The sequence below is a fragment of the Salvelinus fontinalis genome, chromosome 6, assembly GCF_029448725.1.
Source record: "Salvelinus fontinalis isolate EN_2023a chromosome 6, ASM2944872v1, whole genome shotgun sequence".
NCBI lineage: Eukaryota > Metazoa > Chordata > Actinopteri > Salmoniformes > Salmonidae > Salvelinus > Salvelinus fontinalis.
In genome coordinates, this window is record NC_074670.1 from 24201333 (window position 1) to 24222444 (window position 21112).

The following is a 21112-nucleotide window of genomic DNA, read 5'->3' on the forward strand; positions in this document are numbered from 1 at the left end:
CCAGGTGCAGAGGATTGTCTTCAAGTTGTGTGTCTCTACACCTACGTAGGGGTCCCGCTGTGATCTATCCCCCAATGCATTGTCTGAATAGAGTGACAGGTGCATGGTGGATTGTCTTGAAAGTGTGTCCCGACTCCCTACTCCCCGCTACCACTTTGTCTCCCACCCACTGCAGTGTCTGAATAGAGGGACAGGTATCTCGCAGCTTCTCACTGTTTCTCTAGGCTCCTCTTTCCCCTCCCTCTCTCCTCCCCACCACCACTCCCCCAGCAGCCCATGGCTTCGCTGCAGTGACTCCCACAGAATAACAATGCTGCCCTATCTCACAATCCACACTGAAGGAGTGTGTGTGAGGGAACGAGGGTGGGGGAGTATACTGCTGACAAGGAAGAAATGCTGTAGGTCTGCAGACAAGCACAGCAAGTGGCTGTAATGTACTTTAAGGGTGTGTGTGTGTGTTATCAGGCCATAGAGAGGAGATGGAGCAGGACTCTCAGCTACTTCCAAGCTGTTGCACCCCCAGTAGGTCACTGTAACACAGTGTAACACCGTGCTAAACCTATCTAACGCCTAGCAGGGTAACTTCAACATGCTCAACACATTCTATGAGATGCATCAACATGAAATAAATCATTTAAAATCGTACCATCGATGGTGGCAGACATGGTAATAGGATAGGAATCATTTCACGAACAAATCTAAATGGATATGAATTAGCTTGTTAGACGTTTTATCACGACCACCCTCAAAACCAATGTGATTTATTTGGATGATGATGGAAGACATAAATAGTGTTCTAATGACAAACATCATTATTAGCATTGTTGCCATGGTAAAGGCGGCGACAGTGAGGATGGTGACAGATGCTGATGATTGTGGCTGGCACGCGTTATTTGTGGATAATTATGTGTGATGTGTGTGGGTGTGTGATGTGTATGAGAGGGAACTAGCAGCCACAGCCTGGGTGTGATGGAAATGGCAACAAGGGCAGATGACAGAGACAGGAGACAGTGGACATGGGACAAATAAAGGGACTGGGACAGAAGGTTGGGGACTATGACAGGAAACAAGGACAAAAACAAGGGACTGGGAACATGAACTAGTTAGTATAGACTACGACAGCGGACAGAGGACAGGAGACAGAGACTGGGAAAGGGACGGGCAACTAGGAGAGGAGACATGAGGACTGGGTACTACAGGGACAGAAGACAGGGACGGGCGTCTTACATTTGTTCTCCTTCCAGGTGACAGTGGGTTCAGGTCGTCCCACCGCCAGACAGAAAAGGTATACGTTGCCCCCCTCGTTCACTGACACATCTTGGGAGATGTTGACGATTCTGGCTGGCACTGCAAGACGAAAGAGTTGGGTTTTATTGACAGTCATGACTTGACAAAAAATAGAAACTAGACCTAAGCTGCCCTCCCCACACTGTTTGCACTACCAAAAACAAGATATAAAACTCAAGTGTCAAGAATAAAAGTAAGGGGTTACCAAAATAACAAAACTACCAATGTCAAACACGGATTCTCTGACTACTATTATAACAAGATAAAGCTATAGAATGTTCTTCACTTTGGTGTTGAATGTAGGGATGGAAAACATCCCTCAAGGTCTAGAAGTTTCTGTCTTTGGCAGTTGCCTTGTTTTTTTCTTTTCACAGCATGGCCACCGTCAAATGCTGTTTTGTTCTAAATTGCCATTCCAGTGCAGGCACTATGCATATAGTTAGAAAGATAACTAGATGGCCCTTGAATTTAAATGGCCCATTATCGTTGCTTTTAATGAGCTTGGCCATGAGGCTGTTTTTCTGCGAAGCATCTAACTACAGGATCCCATTTTTAACTCTCTGGCCAGGCGAAAATACTCTCGTGATAAAGCAAAGATTGGAGCCATCGCTAACCCACCATGCCATCACTTTTTGATGCACTGACTCTGGGGTGTAATTATTTTGTGTGATATTGCGGCTTAGACTGAAATGTGAGGCGACTTGGAAACTAGGGAAACATGGTCATCTGTGTGCCCGTTTGCCCTGCGGATAAATGCCTCTCCTTGGCGCCTGCACTATGTGAACAGTCTGTTGGAGAGCGGCTGGCTTAGCCTTCACACACACACACACACACACACACACACACACACACACACACACACACACACACACACACACACACACACACACACACACACACACACACACACACACACACACACACACACACACACACACACACTAGACTGCTGAAACTTTCCCAGCTTGCTCTCTCTCTCTCCATCTCCGCAGCAGCATGGTGTGTGTGTGCGTGTGTGTGCGTGTGTGTGCGTGTGTGTGCGTGTGTGTGCGTGTGTGTGCGTGTGTGTGCATGTGTGTGCGTGTGTGTGTGTATTGGCCAGTTGATATATACTAATGTTTTTCATTTTTATTCCACCAGTCTTGTATTATTGCGATATGCTAGTACACAAGGTACAATATACATAACAATTGACACATGCAGGGAGAAAAGGTCTGCAATCCATCAGCCGAGCAGCCGGGCGCCAATAAATCACGTCACTCAGGATCAGTCAAACTCTCACTCACTCCACCGTTGCCTTGACGATAGGCCCAGATCTGGTCCCGCATTGTCAATTATTCAGTCAGGCACTTGGACAGCCCCCTGTATAACCGCCCATATGGTCTTACCAACTTACCCCAGGATCTACCCACCCCTCTCAGTTCTTAGGTAAACTTGTATCAGTGCTAATGTATTGGCTCGAGGCACAGTTGCTAAGGACTCAGTTGGCTGCTTTCTTTGCTCAGTCCAAGGCTCCATCCACTGCACAACACTAACAAAGGCCTTGGGTCATTTTACATTTTTTTTGTAAAGTAAAAGTAAAGTTGTGTTTACAATTGCTGGACTAAAACCTGGAGGTGAATAAATAATCCCGTAAATAAAGTGGTACATGTCCATTACAGAACCAAGTACAATATGTGCTGTAAACACATTAAAATATAGCAATTAAAGGGCTAATACACCTAAATATGTGTTTACTTACCCTGTAAACAGCCTTTGGACAAAGAGATAGATACATTTTTGTTTTTCCCTGGCTGCTGTCACCAAATCATAACTCACTAGCTTTTCTTGTCCAAAAACCAAGTCCATATCCCCCAAATTAGCATGATTTAAATATCCTTTGACAAATTCACTGATATACGCAACCAATGTCAGACACTTTGGGACATTTGGGCTTGAGATTTAAAACACTGTTTTATTCTACCCCATCTTTCCCCCCACCTAGATGTCCCCAGGGACTCACCTTGGACGATGAGGAAGACGTGGGCTATACGGGGCTTGTTGCTGGCCTGGAAGCTGCAGGTGTACAGCCCCTCGTCAGCCACCTCCACTCTCTCTATCTGGATGGAGAAGTCACTAGTGTTACTGTTGACCAGCGACACCCGTCTGTCCAGCGACCACTTGTCTGTCCCTGCAAACAGGATGTTTGAGCGGTTCAACCACGCCTTGTGGGTCACCTCCTCGTCGATTTTACACCTTCGAGATCGAGGGGGAGAAAACAGAGGATAAGACAAGACCCAGATCATTTAGTAATAATCATTTATTTAACTTGCATAGGGCTTTTCATTACAGAAAATAATCTGAAAGCAAAACAAATTTAAATTTTGATGGTAGAGATGGATATTGAATGTCTCTATTTGGCATGGGAAGAAAGGCTGGGAGTTGAGGCAGTTTGGATTGGAAAGACAGTGTAACTTCAGCGGAGGGAGGGGGCATCGATAGAATAGCCATAGAGAAACAAAGACAGTCTGACAAACAGGCCCTTCATCAGTGCACCACATCTGCTTTCCTCCATAGGACCCGCTCCTCCGTAAGTACTGGTCCTGCATTGCCTGGGTGATGCCACGGCTGCTGAAAAGTGCACAAAAAGCCACCACATCTTGGCAGTGGTTAAGAACAGTCCCTGAGCCTCTTATGCCATCTCTGGACACAGCATCCAGTACTTGTTGTAATTCTTCCCGACAGATGAAACAATAAAGCTGTCACGACTTCCGCCGAAGTTGGCTCCCCTGCCTGTTCGGGCGGTGCTCGGCGGTCGTCGTCACCGTCCTACTAGCTGCCACCGATCCCTTTTTCGTTTGTCTGTTTGTGTTTTCTGATTATTTGCACCTGTGGTTTTTTTGTTACGTAATGAGCTTCCCTATATTTAGGAGTTTGACCCGCCCTTGTTTTGTGCGAGATTGTTTTTTGTTACGTGCGTTGTATGTTGGGTTGTTGCAAGTGTTTTTCTGCGCCCTGTATGTTCGGGCTTCATATTTTGTTAAGCAGTAAAAGGAATACTTTTTCCCAAGCGGCTCTCTCTCTGCGTCTGATTCTTTTCACACCCTTTTACGATCGTGACAAAAGCCAGGGCTGCATTATTGGAATCCGAACAGCCACTTAGCTTGCTAACTATAAGACAAAAATATGACGTTTCATCACAATTCTGCAAATCTGAGAGTCAAAACAACAATATGTAAGTGATCAACACTCACAGCAGTCAAACCCCAAAATAGTAATAAAAAAATGCACCAAAAAAAGTACAATATTTACAAAGATTGGCTTGATGGGCACTTCTTACGTACCATACGGTTAAGCTGCTCCCACAACAGCTCAATAGGGTTGAGATCCGGTGACTGTTATGGCCACTCCTTTATAGACAGAATACCAGCTGACTGCTTCTTCCCTAAATAGTTATTGCATAGTTTGGAGCTGTGCTTTGGGTCATTGTCCTGTTGTAGGAGGAAATTGGCTCCAATTAAACGCTGTCCACAAGGTACGGCATGGCATTGCAAAATGGAGTCATAGCCTTCCTTCTTCAAGATTCATTTTACCCTGTACAAATCTCTCACTTTACCACCACCAAAGCACCCCCAGACCATGCTTGACAGATGACATCAAAGCACTCCTCCAGCAGCTTTACATTTTTTCTGTGTCTCAGGAATGTTCTTCTTTGTGATCCGAACACCTCACATTTAGATTAGTCTGTCCATAACACTTTTTTCCAATCTTCCTCTGTCCAGTGTCTGTGTTCTTTTGCCCATCTTAATCTTTTATTTTTATTGGCCAGTCTGAGATATGGCTTTTTCTTAGCAACTCTGCCTAGAAGGCCAGCATCCCGGAGTCGCCTCTTCACTGTTGACGTTGAGACTGGTGTTTTGCGGGTACTATTTAATGAAGCTGCCAGTTGAGGACTTGTGAGGCGTCTGTTTCTCAAACTAGACATTCTAATCTACTTGTCCTCTTGCTCAGTTGTGCACCGGGGCCTCCCACTCCTCTTTCTATTCTGGTTAGAGCCAGTTTGCGCTGTTCTGTGAAGGGAGTAGTATGCAGCGATGTACAAGATCTTCAGTTTCTTGGCAATTTCTCACATGGAATAGCCTTCATTTCTCAGAACAAGAATAGACTGATGAGTTTCAGAAGAAAGTTATTTGGTTCTGGCCATTTTGAGCCTGTAATCGAACCCACAAATGCTGAGGCTTCAGATACTCAACTAGTCTAAAGAAGGCCAGTTTAATTGCTTCTTTAATCAGAACAGCATTTTCAGCTGTGCTAACAATTGGAAAAGCGTTTTCTAATCATCAATTAGACTTTTAAAATTATAAACTTGGATTAGCTAACACAACGTGCCATTGGAACACAGGAGTGATGGTTGCTATAATGGGCCTCTGTACGCCTATTTAGATATTCCCAAAAAAATCTGCCGTTTCCAGCTACAATGGTCATTTACAACATTAACAATGTCTACACTGTATTTCTGATCAATTCTATGTCATTTTAATGGACAAAAAAATTGATTTTCTTTCAAAAACAAGGACATTTCTAAGTGACCCCAAACTTTTGAACGGTAGTGTACATACTGTATATTGAGGTGAGTCTGTATGTCACGACCGTTATAATAAGCGGACCAAGGCGCAGCGGGATATGAAGTCATCTTCTTTTATTAAAGATGACGAAACACGAAACGAACACTTTTACAAAACAAAACACGATCGTGAAGCTATAGACGTAAGTGCACACACAAGCTACAAACGTACAACATAGACAATTACCCACATTAACCTAATGCCTATGGCTGCATTAAATATGGCTCCCAATCAGAGACAATGAATGACAGCTGTCTCTGATTGAGAACCCTTCAGGCAACCATAGACGTAGCTAGACAACTACGCTAGACACTGCCCCATACACATACAACACCCCTAGACACTACAAAAACACATACCTTCCCCATGTCACACCCTGACCTAACTAAAATAATGACAAAAACAAAGATAACTAAGGCCAGGGCGTGACACTGTATGTGCTTATGTATGAACAAAGATAACATATACATTTTTGAGGAGGAGCAGAAGTGAACCCTGGAACCCCAAAGAACTTCCGATGAGTTTGAAAACAACAGCTTTTCCGTTGCGGCTGTAAACGGCTAGCTAGACAAGCTAGCTAACTTAGTGTAGTTGTTTTCTCAAGGTCAAAATTACGACCGGGGACAACAAGACAGTCGTGAAGAGGGCACGACAAAACCAATTCCCCCTCAGGAGACTGAAAATATTTGGCATGGGTCCTCAGATCCTCAAAAGGTTCTACAGCTGCACCATCGAGAGCATCATGACTGATTTCATCACTGCCTGGTATGGCAACTGCTCGGCCCCCGACCGCAAGGCACTACAGAGGGTAATGCGTACGGCCCAGTACATCACTTGGGCCAAGCTTCCTGCCATCCAGAACCTCTATACCAGGCAGTGTCAGAGGCCCTAAAAATTGTCAAAGACTCCAGCCACCCTAGTCATAGACTGTTTTCTCTGCTACCATACGGCAAGGAGGTACCGGAGCGCCAAGTCTAGGTCCAAGAGGCTTCTAATCAGCATCTAGCCCAAGCCATAAGACTCCTGAACATCTAATCAAATGGTTACCCAGACTATTTGCATTGCAACAACGTCGCCTATGGGCACAAACCCACCGTCGCTGGACCAGACAGGGCTGGCAAAAAGTGCTCTTCACTGACGAGTCGCCGTTTTGTCTCACCAGGGGTGATGGTCGGATTTGCGTTTATCATCGAAGGAATGAGCGTTACAACGAGGCCTGTACTCTGGATCGGGATCGATTTTGAGGTCGAGGGTCCGTCATGGTCTGGGGCGATGTGTCACAGCATCATCGGATTGCGCTTGTTGTCATTGCAGGCAATCTCAACGCTGTGCATTACAGGGAAGACATCCTCCTCCCTCATATTGTACCCTTCCTGCAGACTCATCCTTACATGACCCTCCAGCATGACAATTCCACCAGCCATACTGCTCGTTCTGTGTGTGATTTTTCAATTATGTTCTGATTAAAGTTTTTGTTGGAAAGGGTTAACACTGAAGAGAAAAAAAGATCCAATCAGGATTTCTTTTGTGGTCTCTGTGGAAATCAAGCTAGCTAAGTCAACCATTGGCTAGGCCATCAGAAGCTAGACAGAAGGCATCTGCCATTCAAGTGGATTAGGGCAACATTTCGGAGTGACAGTGCAATCAACCAATCACATTTAGACTTGAGACCGGGTGGGACCGATTTTACGAAAAAATAAAAAGATTTCTGCCTTCTCAAAGGCCAACAGGTCACTGCGCAATAACTAACAGTAGTTAGCACAGACTAGTTAGCTGTCTTTGTTGTAGGCTAGTTTGCAGCGGCTGCAGCAAATGTTATCAAGTAGGAAGTTGTTGCTAATTTGTTAGCTTCTCCCTTTTCAAGAATAACTTTCAACAACAAGTTAACTTTTTACTGCAGTGGGCTAAATCAGGGTCACACAGAGTGATTCTTGGTAGTCTTAAACAAATCTACCTTCAAACAAAAGTATACACCTCACACACAAGGTTATGGGCTTAAAAAAAAGACACCTGTACCATGTCAGATATTTTTTTGTTTGTTTGCATCCCAATATTGCACTTTATATACATCACAGACGACTGAAATATAACACAACCGTTTGACATAGAAACACCGGATTTTCGTCTTTTTTCAAATTAAATAATCTTTATTAATTATGAAATTATGAAAAATAATGAATAAGGCCAAAGTGGGCACTTTTGGTCATTGACTGCTGGAAAAGGTTGTTTCATCTGGTGAGTGGAACACAAATTGCCTACTAACCAAGACTTTGGACCAAAATCTTTCAATACCTAGTTTGCATACCCCTTGTTGCCTTAGTTAGCATTTACTGGTAGATATCAAACGTTGAAACGACTTTCCTACCTACCCTACCCGCTTCCGATGACATTCTTCTGTGAGCTGCTCCATTTCAAAAACAGTTGAGAGCTGTGTACTCTGGCTGCCTGCACATGTTCAGCACATGTGAATATACTTCACATGCTTTGCGATTGTGTAGGCTACTTTGTGCATGATTTCACTATTGTATTACATAATTGATAAGTCGTATACCTCCACTGCACTAATTTGATACGCATCAGTGGGGAGTAAGGAGTGAGTATACTGCTTCTACACCTGCATTGCTTGCTGTTTGGGGTTTTAGGCTGGGTTTCTGTACAGCACTTTGAGATATCAGCTGATGTAAGATGGGCTATATAAATACCCACCTGTCTATTTAAGATCTCACAGTTGACAGTGCATGTCAAAGCAAACACCAAGCCACAAGGTCGAAGGAATTGCTCATAGAGCTCTGAGACAGGATTGTGTAACGAGGCACAAATCTGGAGAAGGGTGCCAAAGAATGTTGGCAGCATTGAAGGTCCCCAAGAACACAGCGGCCTTCATCATTCCTAAATAGAAGAAGTTTGGAACCACCAAGACTCTTCCCAGAGCTGGCTGCCCAGCCAAACTGAGCAATCAGGGGAGAAGGGCCTTGGTCAGGGAGGTGACCAAGAACCCGATGGTCACTCTGACAGAGCTCCAGAGTTCCTCTGTGGAGATGGGAGAACCTTCCAGAAGGACAACCATCTCTGCAGCACTCTACCAATCAGATCTTTATGGTAGAGTGGCCAGATGGAAGCTACTCATCAGTAAAAAGGCACATGACAGCCTTCTTGGAGTTTGCCAAAAGGCACCTAAAGACTCTCAGACCATGAGAAACAAGCTTCTCTAGAACCAGATCGAACTTCTCTGGAGAGACCTGAAAATAGCTGTGCAGCGACACTCCCCATCCAACCTGACAGAGCTTGAGAGGATTTGCAGAGAAGAATGAGAGAAACTCCCCAAATGCATGTATACCAAGTTTGTAGCGTCATACCCAAGAAGACTCAAGGCTGTAATCACTGCCAAAGGTGCCTTTACAAAATACTGAGTAAAGGGTCTGAATACTTATGTAAATGTGACATTTACCTATTTTTTTTAATAGATTTGCTAAAATGTCTAAAAACCTGTGTTTGCTTTGTCATTATGGGGTATTGTGTCTAAATTGATGAGAAAAAATAAGAATAGGGCTGTAACGTAACAAAATGTGAAAAAAGTCAATGGTTCTTAATACTTTACGAATGCACTATAGATATAAAGACTGTTCAGGTATTAATGTTCTAAAAAAGGAGTATATATATTTGGCCTGGCAAAGCGGTTTTGTTCGCTTACTGAATGGAAGCCGATAATTCTGAGTTTTTCACTCTGCTGGTCTCGGCTGGTTTCAGGAAGAAATTAAGAGTCCTCACTGTCCGAGACCGAGTCAAGACCGAGTACAAATCTTTCCGACAATGAGACAAGACCGAGACACTCAAAATGAGGTCTCGAGACCGTCTCGAGTACTACAACACTGACTCAAACGTTAGCTTGATCCATTAATCTTTTCTTTATGTGAACCGTTTTTTAATCCGTTTTTGCTATTGGTACTGGGCATCAGACTCTAGAGCCCTTTATTGCAGAGTTGGATCACTGAGGTGGTCGGTTTTCAATTCACTAACACTGGAATATGGTGAGTTGGGATGTTATCGGAAACTTTGAAATTTGAAACAAGCATAGTAACAAGCATTCGTTGTTACACCCCTGTAATTACAGACTGCAATTACGACCAGTTACATGTTGTTAAATTACAGTGTAAATATAAATTATTTCAATTGTTTAGAATACTTGTTACTGTGTAATTACATATGTAATGTGGACCCCTTAAGATTAAGTGTTACCGTCTTTTTCATTAGACAATTAATGAGGCTAACCATGTTGATGGATACCAGATTTGACTTTTACAGCTACTGTACATGCTTCATGAAATGGATTAGTGCAAGCCCTACCCTTGTAATGAAGGTAGGCCTTAAAGTTGCAATATGCTGAAATTACTCCGCTGTTTTCTGGTTGCTAAGATTCTAATAGTTTGCCTGATTTCAGTTTGTGTGACAAAACAAGCAGTATAGAGAATCATTATACCATCTAAACCGCTATGAAATATATTTTAAATAACCAAAAATATTGTATTTTCAGCTTTTTGAAGTTAGTGTACAAAACCAAAAGCAAAAGATGCAAAAACGACTTAGCAAGCATAGAAATAGCGCACATAGACTAGATATACCGCTTCTTAGACTTTCTTTCAAAGCGAATGACAGATCTATAACTCAAATTTCTGTGGGAATTTGGTCAGGTCGCAAATATCACTATCATGAGGGAGTGCAGAAAGGAATATTTGAAGGTTAATCTGAATTCATTTCAAATTACATTTTGATCATCCTGTTGTAATTATATGCATTTGTATTATAGTTGTGTAAACAAACCACTAGCTAGGTCTCGTAATGTGAGGTTGATAATACATACCAAGCACAAGGTAGCGGTTCATAAAAAATCCAGTATGTTTCTTAATTGAAACTACGTGGGCAATACACCTGGGTAAAATATAGTTGTGTTTGGAGGAAGCAGATAAAGAGCTAGGAGAGACAGATTGGTGAGGGGGGAGAGAGGGGCTGATAGTGGTAATTACTGCTGCTACCTAACTTTTGATGTAAACAATGTGGCCGTCATACATTGGACTTGTAGACTAGCTACATTTAGTTTAGTTATTTTGTTGGCTGTTGTGAGAAATGTATTTATCCAGCTGGCTAACAAGGTAAGTAGATCTTTCTCTACCTTCACATCGCGCTAGAACTGTGGTTATTTGCTGTGCTAGTCAAATGTAGCTAACACCACCAGAGCAAATGGAGAATAAACAGGAAATAAATGTTGCTTGATGATTTTGTTTTGTTGATCTGGTAGCAAGAAGTCAATGTGTTTATACAACTAATTTGTTTTTTGGTTAAACTTTTAATTTTGTGCTAGCTACTGTAGTCAATTAACTAGCTAGCTAGTCAATAATGGCGCGCTGCAGTGCAGGATCCCACTGGGCAGACGTCAATTTAACATCTATTCCACGTTGGTTAAGTGTCATTTCATTTAAATGACGTGGAAACAACGTTGATTCAACCAGTGTGTGGGGAATCTCTTGGTTGTGCGTGCAAGCAGAACATGTTATTGTTTTAACATTTGAAAAGGTCTAGAGTAGATTGGTAATAGTTTTTCAGAACTGTCTGATATAACCTCAAGCAGTTTAGACTGGGCAAGTTCATTCCAAGTGAAATCTCCACCTGCATGTACCCCAGGCACCGGGTAATGCAAAACAAACTCGCCCACTCCTTTGACTACTTTATTTTCTTTAATATACTATTTCCTCACAAGACTTTCTTGAAAAACAGATTTTATCTCAATGTAACTACCCTGGTAATATACACTGAGTGTACAAAACATTAGGAACACCTTTCTAAAATTGAGTTGCCCAACCTTTTGCGCTCAGAACAGCCTCAATTTGTCGGGGGATGGATTCTACAAGGTGTCGAAAGCGTTCCACAGGGATGCTGGCCCATGTTGAGTCCAATGCTTCCCACAGTTGTGTACAGTTGGCTGGATGTCCTTTGGGTGATACCATTCTTGATACACATGGGAAATAGTTTAGCGTGAAAAACCCAGCAGCGTTGCAGTTCTTGACACACTCAAACCAGTGCGTCTGGCACCTACTACCATAACCCGTTCAAAGGCATTTAAATATTCGGTGTTGCCCATTCACCCTCTGATTGGCACACATACACAATCCATGTCTCAATTGTCTCAAGGCTTAAAAATCCTTCTTTAACCTGTCTCCTCCCCTTCATCTACACTGATTGAAGCAGATTTAACAAGTGACATCAATAAGGGATCACAGTTTTCACCTGGTCAGTCAGTCATGGAAAGAGCAGATGTTCCTAATGTTTTGTACACTCAGTCTATACGTATATATGAAAACAAATATTCTTTTGAGTTTGGAATGTAATTTTTGCAGTTTCTGAACTAGAAATGTTTTTGTGACAGTATGACTACAGTACTGTCCTTCACCACTAGATGTCCTTACAAGCTTCAGCTGGGGACCAGGCCAGGAGAGGATAAGCCTGAGTGCTTATGTTTAATTGATGTGGCCAGGGTAAAAAAAAATCTCTGTGAGGTAGATCACATGGCCTCCAGTGAATAGGCCAGTGATATTACCTTTAATCGCCCATGCAATGAATAGATGAGGCTGTAAGTATGAAAGGGCATCATATATCAACTACAGGAGCCTGACGGTGGTCTATGGTTCTAGGGCTAGGCAATATGAGATGACAGTGATGGTGACCAGATTTGGAGTGACACCTGACAGCGGGTTAAATAGTTAAAATGTTGATAGACAGTAGGCTTTTATGAAGGCCTCAAAGTCCAGGATATTGACAAAATGGCAGTTTTTCTGAGGAACATTTTTCAACCTAGTTGGGGTATACCTCATGAGGTTTTTATGACAGTGAATTGGCAATTAAGTCAGCATGATGACAGGAGAAAAAAACAACAATTTCAACATGTAATTAGTAGGTGCAGGTGTAGGATCAAAGTGTTACCTCAGAATGATGCTCTCTCCTTCCAGGACTGTAATGTTGTCGGGCAGGTGGCCGAATTCGGCTCCGTGCACACTTGGCCCTGCCAAGGAAAATGAGAGAAGAGAGGGAGGAGGGTGAGCATAATGCCGTTATAACAACAACAGACGGTCCATTCGCATTCTCAATACCCGAATCCCCTGGTTGGCATCTCAGCCGCCATGGTGCTGAGTACCTCATTGATCCAGGTCAGGCTGGATGTGTTTGGCGGTTTACTTCGTTATTTGTGACGGGGAAGTCAGAAATATACAAACAAAGGTGTTGTAGATTATGCACTGACCCCCTGTATTATTTGAATAATGATTTGGTTTCTCCCCCCCCCCCCACCCCATGTGTGGGTGTCTCATTGAACAGTGTTGAAAATGAGCCGGGGGAAGAGGAGGATTCACGCAGGGGCATCAGAGCGTGAAATGAAGGGACACCAACGGCAACAGGAGGGATGCGTACAGTGAGGCTCACCCTGCCTACAAATAGACACGCGCACACACACACCAAGACAGTCACACAAGCGCACGCGAACACACACTACTACAGGAATGAAACAAAATGAAAAACTGGGGTTGATACGTGTGGGGCATCGTCTGTCTATGAAAATGCCCTTTTTGTTACAAATCTAACCAGAACCATGCATAATACACATTCACTAATAATGACTAACTTTATAGAAAATGAACACAGGTCTCATAAACAATATCTCAAGCACGAGCCCACGTGCTAGTGAGTAGCCAGCTGATCTTTAGCCAACTTGGATCTATTTGCTAGAGACCAAGGGAGAACAGTTGAATGGTTATGAACACATCGTTCTGTCCGTCTCCAACTGTTTGAATAGCATGCTAGCCTTCCTTTGTTCAGATGTTGAAATCAAGTGGCCTAACCTATTTCTCAGAATGGGAACGAGTTTATGTAATAGTGTTTGATGCTTTTTGCACAATTATAAAACACAGACTAGACAGCTAGTATAACAGTCTTTGGCTAAAATGTTATTAGTGGTACATGGTATCGCAATGCCACGTGCGACAGACTGAGCCTTTATTTTCCAGAATCAATGTTCATTGATACTCCCGTTTTAGAAGTGTCCGCTCTGCACGCAATTTGAGGAGTTGAGACCTAAAAAGGGCATCAATAGAAAGGTTAATTTTCTCCTCTACTACAGTAAAATAATGTCTCAATGTGTTTCGGTGTCCATATGACCGATTCTGTTCGACCAACCCTCAAATGCAAATACAGAGTTGAAACAATAGTGTGTGATTGCAGCCAGCAATTCGGGGCATTCCCATGGGTTCCTGCAATCGAGCACGCCATCTTCATGCTTGTGGGACACTTTTGATGTTCTGGATTTCCCCTGATTGTCTATGCGATTAAAATGTGGGTCAAGAGGGGTCTACCGATGTCCTAGCTAGCTAGCTACCGGTGTCGCCCCCACTTCTCGCCCATTGTGTACTGGAGTCCTCCTAGCTAAATAGCTAGCACACAGTGTCCTTCGCTACCCACTTGCTGAAGACCTGCCCTTGCTGTCGTTAACAGAGCTGTGGGAAATCAGTGTCTGACAGGTGGAAGCGAAGGACACTGTCTACCTGTGTCCTAGCTATCGTTAGCTAGCTAGCTACCTATCCAGCCTGCTGTGTACCGGAGTCCTAGCACAACAATGTACCAATAGAAGTATAAAGAGGTGTTCCTGCAGATGCAGGAATTAGACTTGCGCGGTATATCGTATATATACCGTATACACAGGTATTTATTTGGAAATAGTCACAGGATGGTTTTTCAATACCGCCAATAACGTTGAAACTATTTATTTGATGTTTCTCTATACATTTGAATATGTGTATCTACTTTTTAAGTCAACTTGTGCAATATGTTAGAAGATAAAGCAGATTGCGTTCTTCATTTCAGCTGTCACATTATTTTACATTATGAAGCGTACCATAGTTCTCCCGAACAGATGAGACAATCACATGTTTGTTTGTAAATAGCACAACTGGAGGAAGTGGGAGCAGGTGAGTCCAGCTGTGTATTGACAGAGGTCACGTTTTATATTGAAAGTCAACCGTGTTCTCTTTGCTTATCAATGAACATAAAGAGTGATCAGGGACTTGCAACTACAGTTTTTCTTCACCAAAAATATATTAGTGCAACATCTTCGTCAGATAATAACCTAATTTTCATTACATGACAACAGAAGTGCAATGCTATTTGGCTGGCAGCCACACAAGTAGGCTAAATGAGCTTACAAGGAAAAGCACATGTATTTTTTGCAAAAACTATGCATGGCAATCATATGTCTGTATATCATATAAAGAATGTAGCCAGCTACATTTCCTAATGTTTTTCTTAAAGTTAATCTTGCATTTTACTGGAGAAAAGTAGGCTAGCTACACCTAGAAAAGTACCAGAGAAAAGTAGGCTAGCTACACCTAGAAAAGTACCAGAGAAAAGTAGGCTAGCTACACCTAGAAAAGTACCAGAGAAAAGTAGGCTAGCTACACCTAGAAAAGTACCAGAGAAAAGTAGCTAAACGTCAGTCAGAACACTGTCTGCTGATAGAATGCCCGTTTATGAATTCTAATCGAATTTGGGAAGTGCAACTGAGGCATAAAATGAGTCTGATTCCGAGCAGAAATTACAATAAGAAGCATTTTAAATCTGCGTTTATAAAACAAGATATTTCTTATGCATTTTATATTTTTTTTGCTGTATGAAAAACAAATAATTCTGTATTAACACGATCCCTAAGTTTAACTTGCTAGTTATCTAAGTAAGTAGCTGAATTAATAAAGTGACGAGGAATCATATTGTGTTGGCTTTCTGCTGTGTTCGAGAAGTCAAATTTTTAAATTTCCTTGCATTTTTTCTCCTCTCCGTTCTCGGCCAGTCTACTTCTCGAGCAGAGCAGGCAGGCAGGTTGCCCTAGCGACTCCAAAGTCCTCACAAACACCGTGTGTATGCTGCTCCAGAGCCAGTACTGTTCATTTACACAATATCTCTCGTTTTCGCTTGTAAATGTCCAAACTCACCAAAAATGGCATTCGGTAGCTCCTACCTATATATGTATAGCTTTATGAGCTGGACATGTTTTCTTTTTTCATTTGCACTCGTTAGCATATTTGCTGTACGCAATTGCACCCTTCTCAGTTGAAACTGATTTTGTCAGAGAGGAAGAATTGATCTCTCATTGTTGTTGTTGTGTGTGTGTGTGCGTGTGCGCGTGCGCATGTGTGTAAATGATCAATTGCACACAGGATAGAAGGAGCGAAGGAGATGAGACCAAAAAGACAACATGAGAACAAGTGGACATAAAAAAAAATAATAATAATAATAATAATTTGATTCTTGTGATACAGACATTTGGAATACCGTCTTAAAACATAAATTCCAATTCATGAAATGAATTCTATATAACACCCAGCCCTAAAGCGCTTATATTTTCAAAATGACTAGGCTACAGTAGTCTTGAAGCTTCCCTCCCCTGAATTGTATTTTGTACATTTGCAACTGACTCCGCCAACAAAGATAACAGCAGCCATACAGTGCTATCTTAGCAGTGACATACTGAGGCAGGTCTATACTCAAGTAAAATCAAATGTATTTATAAAGCACTTCTTACATCAGCTGATGTCACAAAGTGCTGTACAGAAACTCAGCCTAAAACCCCAAACAGCAAGCAATGCAGGTGTAGAAGCACAGTGGCTAGGAAAAACTCCCTAGAAAGGCCAGAACCTAGGAAGAAACCTAGAGAGGAACCAGGCTATGATGGGTGGCTAGTCCTCTTCTGGCTGTGCTGGGTGGAGATTATAACAGAACATGGCCAAGATGTTCAAATGTTCATAGATGACCAGCAGGGTCAAATAATAATAATCACAGTGGTTGTCGAGGGTGCAACAGGTCAGCACCTCATAAGTAAATGTCAGTTGGCTTTTCATAGCCAATCATTCAGTGTATCTCTACCACTCCTGCTGTCTCTAGAGAGTTGAAAACAGCAGGTCTGGGACAGGTAGCACGTCCGGTGACCAGGTCAGGGTTCCATAGCCGCAGGCAGAACAGTTGAAACTGGAGCAGCAGCACGGCTAGGTGGACTGGGGACAGCAAGGAGTCATCAGGCCAGGTAGTCCTGAGGCATGGTCCTAGGTATCAGGTCCTCCGAGAGAGAGAAAGAAACTCAGCATAACACCAGCTCTGTCGCTCCAAACTCTGCCAAATGCCAGCATGCACATCCAGTCCACCCTTACGGTGTCCATATTAGGACACCCTCACTGTCTGAGGGTCATGTCTAAATTTGACCTCAAAAGTGTTTTGGGTTTTGCATTTTAGCTAACCCTAACCTTAACCTAATTCTCCTAACCTGCAACGTTAATTCTCCTAACCTGCTGCGTAAGTTCTCCTAAACCTGCTATGAAAAGTCCATTTTGACAAAACCTGTATCCCTTCTGGACAAAACCCTGTCTGAGTCCTTGCTAGATCTTCAACCAATCTCCTCTATCTCTTTCCTAACGTGTCCATAATATCTCTATGCTGCTGCTGCTGCTGCTGCTGCTGCTGCTGCCGCCGCCGCCGTCTTGCCTCTAAGGTTTAATAAACAGCGACTTATGCGAAGAAACGCTGTGCAGTCAGGAGTTTAGAAGCACCCGGAGGTTTGTCTGATTAATGCAAAGAGGTGCGCTAAGACAATACGCGCTAAGCTTGGCAAGTGTAATTCCAGGCAGAGCGAGGTCGGAAACGTGACAGTTGTAAGCAGTGCAGCATCTGAAGGCCAATTGCTCACGCTTTTAATTTAAACACGGGCTCTTGGTGGAATCATGGCTTGATTGCACAGCGTAATGAAAAGGTGCAGGCATTCTGATTCGCGTCACGGTCTCATAAACAAAGGTGCATCTAATTATGCGTTGAAATGATGGTCAATGGCAATGGGAAATTGAGAGATTTATTTTTCCAAAGTACTGAAATTAGTACAAAGTCTAAGCAGAGTAATACTAATAAGTTGAATATGAGTGTGTGTTTGTGTGTCTGAAGATCCACAAATCTTCATGATCCTTTCGAGACAGTTATTGTGTGTGTGCACCTGTACAGTGTGTGTGTGTGTGTCCAGTATGTGCGCATTTGCTTTAAGTGTGTCAGTCACCAGCAAGGACAGGCCATCGCACAGTGAGAACTAATGGCGCCTTGAAGGAGGGAGAGGGATGGAGAATGTCCATGAAAATCCTCCGCTAAAAGCCATAATCACATTAGCGTGCTGCTTGCTGCTGTGCTATCTAGGCTGGCCAAGAAACCCAGGAAGGAAGAACACACTGGCTGTATCAGCATCACTACCACTCACTGTGACTGTCCCTCTCACTGCATGGGGGAGGGGAGACATTAGTCATTGTGTAAACCAAGGCCTAGGAAATGTCCCCAGCTGTAGGTGTTTGTTAAAGGGCAACTGAATGCAAAATGTATTTGGTTGAAAACTGCATATGTGGCATCGATATTAGTCAGAAACACAACAAAGTGTAAGCAGAATCATTTTGGTCATAAAGTCAGTATATTCCAAAACACCGTTTTATTTGTGAGTTTTGTGTAAGTGAGATCATCAGAACTTACATGAGGGTTGGGTTTGGATTACAATCATGCCCACTAACACGGGATTCTAAATCCTAGGGAGAATTGTCATGCACGGAAAAATAGCTGTGTTGATTGCGCTCTAGCCAATGTGGCAGCAGAACATCCAGGCAGTGAGACAGACCTGCACATTATGCAGCGCCTCCTTATTTATCCAATAATAATTCAGACTATTTTGAGGAAGTGGTAGTGGCTATGTTGTTTGTACCGTGACACTCTCGTTTTTCTTAATGACCAGCAGAAAATCAGATGCAGAATCGGTGAGTTAAGCCGCTCTTTAAGGTTATTTCTATGAAACAACCTTGGCTATACTGTAACCTATACCATCCTTTGTGCACGTGCCACACTGTACAGTAGGTTATATTACTATGCGTCCTCAGTTGTTGTACCCGCAAACACCAGTCTCAACGTCAACAGTGAAGAGGCGACTCCGGGATGCTGGCCTTCTAGGCAGAGTTGCAAAGAAAAAGCCATATCTCAGACTGGCCAATAAAAAGAAAAGATTAAGATAGGCAAAAGAACACAGACACTGGACAGAGAAACTCTGCCTAGAAGGCCAGCATCCCGAAGGTAGCCTCTTCACTGTTGACGTTGAGACTGGTGTTTTGCGGGTACTATTTAATGAAGCTACCAGTTGAGGACTTGTGAGGCGTCTGTTTCTCAAACCCACAAATGCTGATGCTCCAGATACTCAACTAGTCTAAAGAAGGCCAGTTTTATTGCTTCTTTGATCAGAACAACAATTTTCAGCTGTACTAACATAATTGCAAAAGGGTTTGCTAATGATCAATTAGCCTTTTAAAATGATAAACTTGGATTAGCTAACACAACGTGCCATTGGAACACAGGAGTGATGGTTGCTGATAATGGGCCTCTGCACGCCTATGTAGACATTCTATAGAAAATCTTCAGTTTCCAGCTACAATGTTCATTTACAACATTAACAATGTCTACACTGTATTTCTGATCAATTTGCTGTTATTTTAATGGACAAAAAATTTGCTTTTCTTTCAAAAACAAGGACATTTCTAAGTGACCCCAAACTTTTGAACGGTAGTGTACGTAGACACACACACACACACACACACACACACACACACACACACACACACACACACACACACACACACACACACACACACACACACACACACACACACACACACACACACACACACACACACACACACACACACACACAAATTATGTATGCATAAGCTGAAACCTGAAAACAACATGGTGAAGGTTACACACCAGAGGCCTGCTATTCCCTATTCCCCACTCAATTCACATTTTTACAGCTCAATTGGCACCTTCATTCTAAAACCTGTATCACCCTGCCTTTACCCTCCCTCACTGCACACGGTGTTAACCAGGTCAACACACACAGCCCAGACTTACTCAGTCACACTCACCCACAGCCATGTGTATAAGTACACACCGAAACACACCGAAACGGAGTCAGTTATCAACACACAGAGACACACTCACTCATGTATACACACCATCACAAGCCCTGTCATCCCTGTCACTCTCTTAGAGCGTGCGATGTGCATACAGGCTGCTTCTTTGACCTTGGTAGGGGGGGTGAAGGGTACCACATCGAAGATGAGAAGCTAAAGGGGTGTCTGTGGTGTCTCACCACTGGACAGTTGGATGTGCAGAGTCAGGGTCTTGTCAATTCGAATACCACACAGTCGAGAGGGGGGTGTAAGGGTTGATGGGGTGGACGTTGGACGTATGACGACAGAGCGTGACAACGCCTGCTAGACTGCACATGGCCGCCCACCCTTCAGCATTAATAACACAGGGAGAGAGACAGAGAGAGAAATCGAAACATTTCAAGCAGAAAACCTGAGAAAATTAACAACAATGAAAAAACGGTTTGATGAAGAATGCAAAAACCTAAGAAAGAAATTGAGAAACCTATCCAACCAAAAACATAGAGACCCAGAAAACCTGAGTCTATGCCTTCAGTATGGTGAATAACTAAAACAATACAGATATAACTACGGAAAAAGAAGGAACAGCACGTCAGAAATCAGCTCAATGTAATTGAAGAATCCGTAGACTATTACCACTTTTGGAAAACACTAATCAAACAACAAGAAGAGTTATCTATCCAAAACTGAGATGCATGGATAAACCACTTCTCCAATCCTTTTGGCCCTATAAAAAAGAACAAGCAGAAAAAACATATACATGATCAAATACAAATCTTAGTATCAACTATTGAAGACTACCAGAACCCACTGGATTCTCCAATTACATTTAATAAACTACAGGACAAAATACAAACCCTCCAAACATAAAGACCTGTGGTGTTGATGATATTCTAAATTAAATGATAAAATACACAGACCACAAATTCCATTTGACTATACTTCAACTCTTTAACATCATCCTTAGCTCTGGCATCTTCCCCAATAATTGGAACCAAGGACTGATCACCCCAATCCACAAAAGTGGAGACAAATTTGACCCCAATAACTACTGTGGGATTTGCATCAACAGCAACCTTGGGAAAATCCACTGCATTATCATTAACAGCAGACTCGTACATTTCCTCAGTGAAAACAATGTACTGAGCAAATGTCAAATTGGCTTTTTACCAAATTACT

At 42.7% G+C, this 21112-nt stretch overlaps 1 protein-coding gene across 1 annotated transcript in view; it reads right to left on the minus strand.

The window, feature by feature from the left end:
* Positions 1–21112, minus strand: part of LOC129857400 (igLON family member 5-like) — a 143165-nt gene that overhangs the window by 23762 nt on the left and 98291 nt on the right. The window contains exons 2-4 of the mRNA XM_055925615.1: positions 12864–12942; positions 3290–3522; positions 1228–1347 (exon numbers count right to left, since the gene is read on the minus strand). Coding sequence (XP_055781590.1) covers positions 1228–1347; positions 3290–3522; positions 12864–12942 — 432 coding nt within the window. The remainder of the gene's footprint in view (positions 1–1227; positions 1348–3289; positions 3523–12863; positions 12943–21112) is intronic.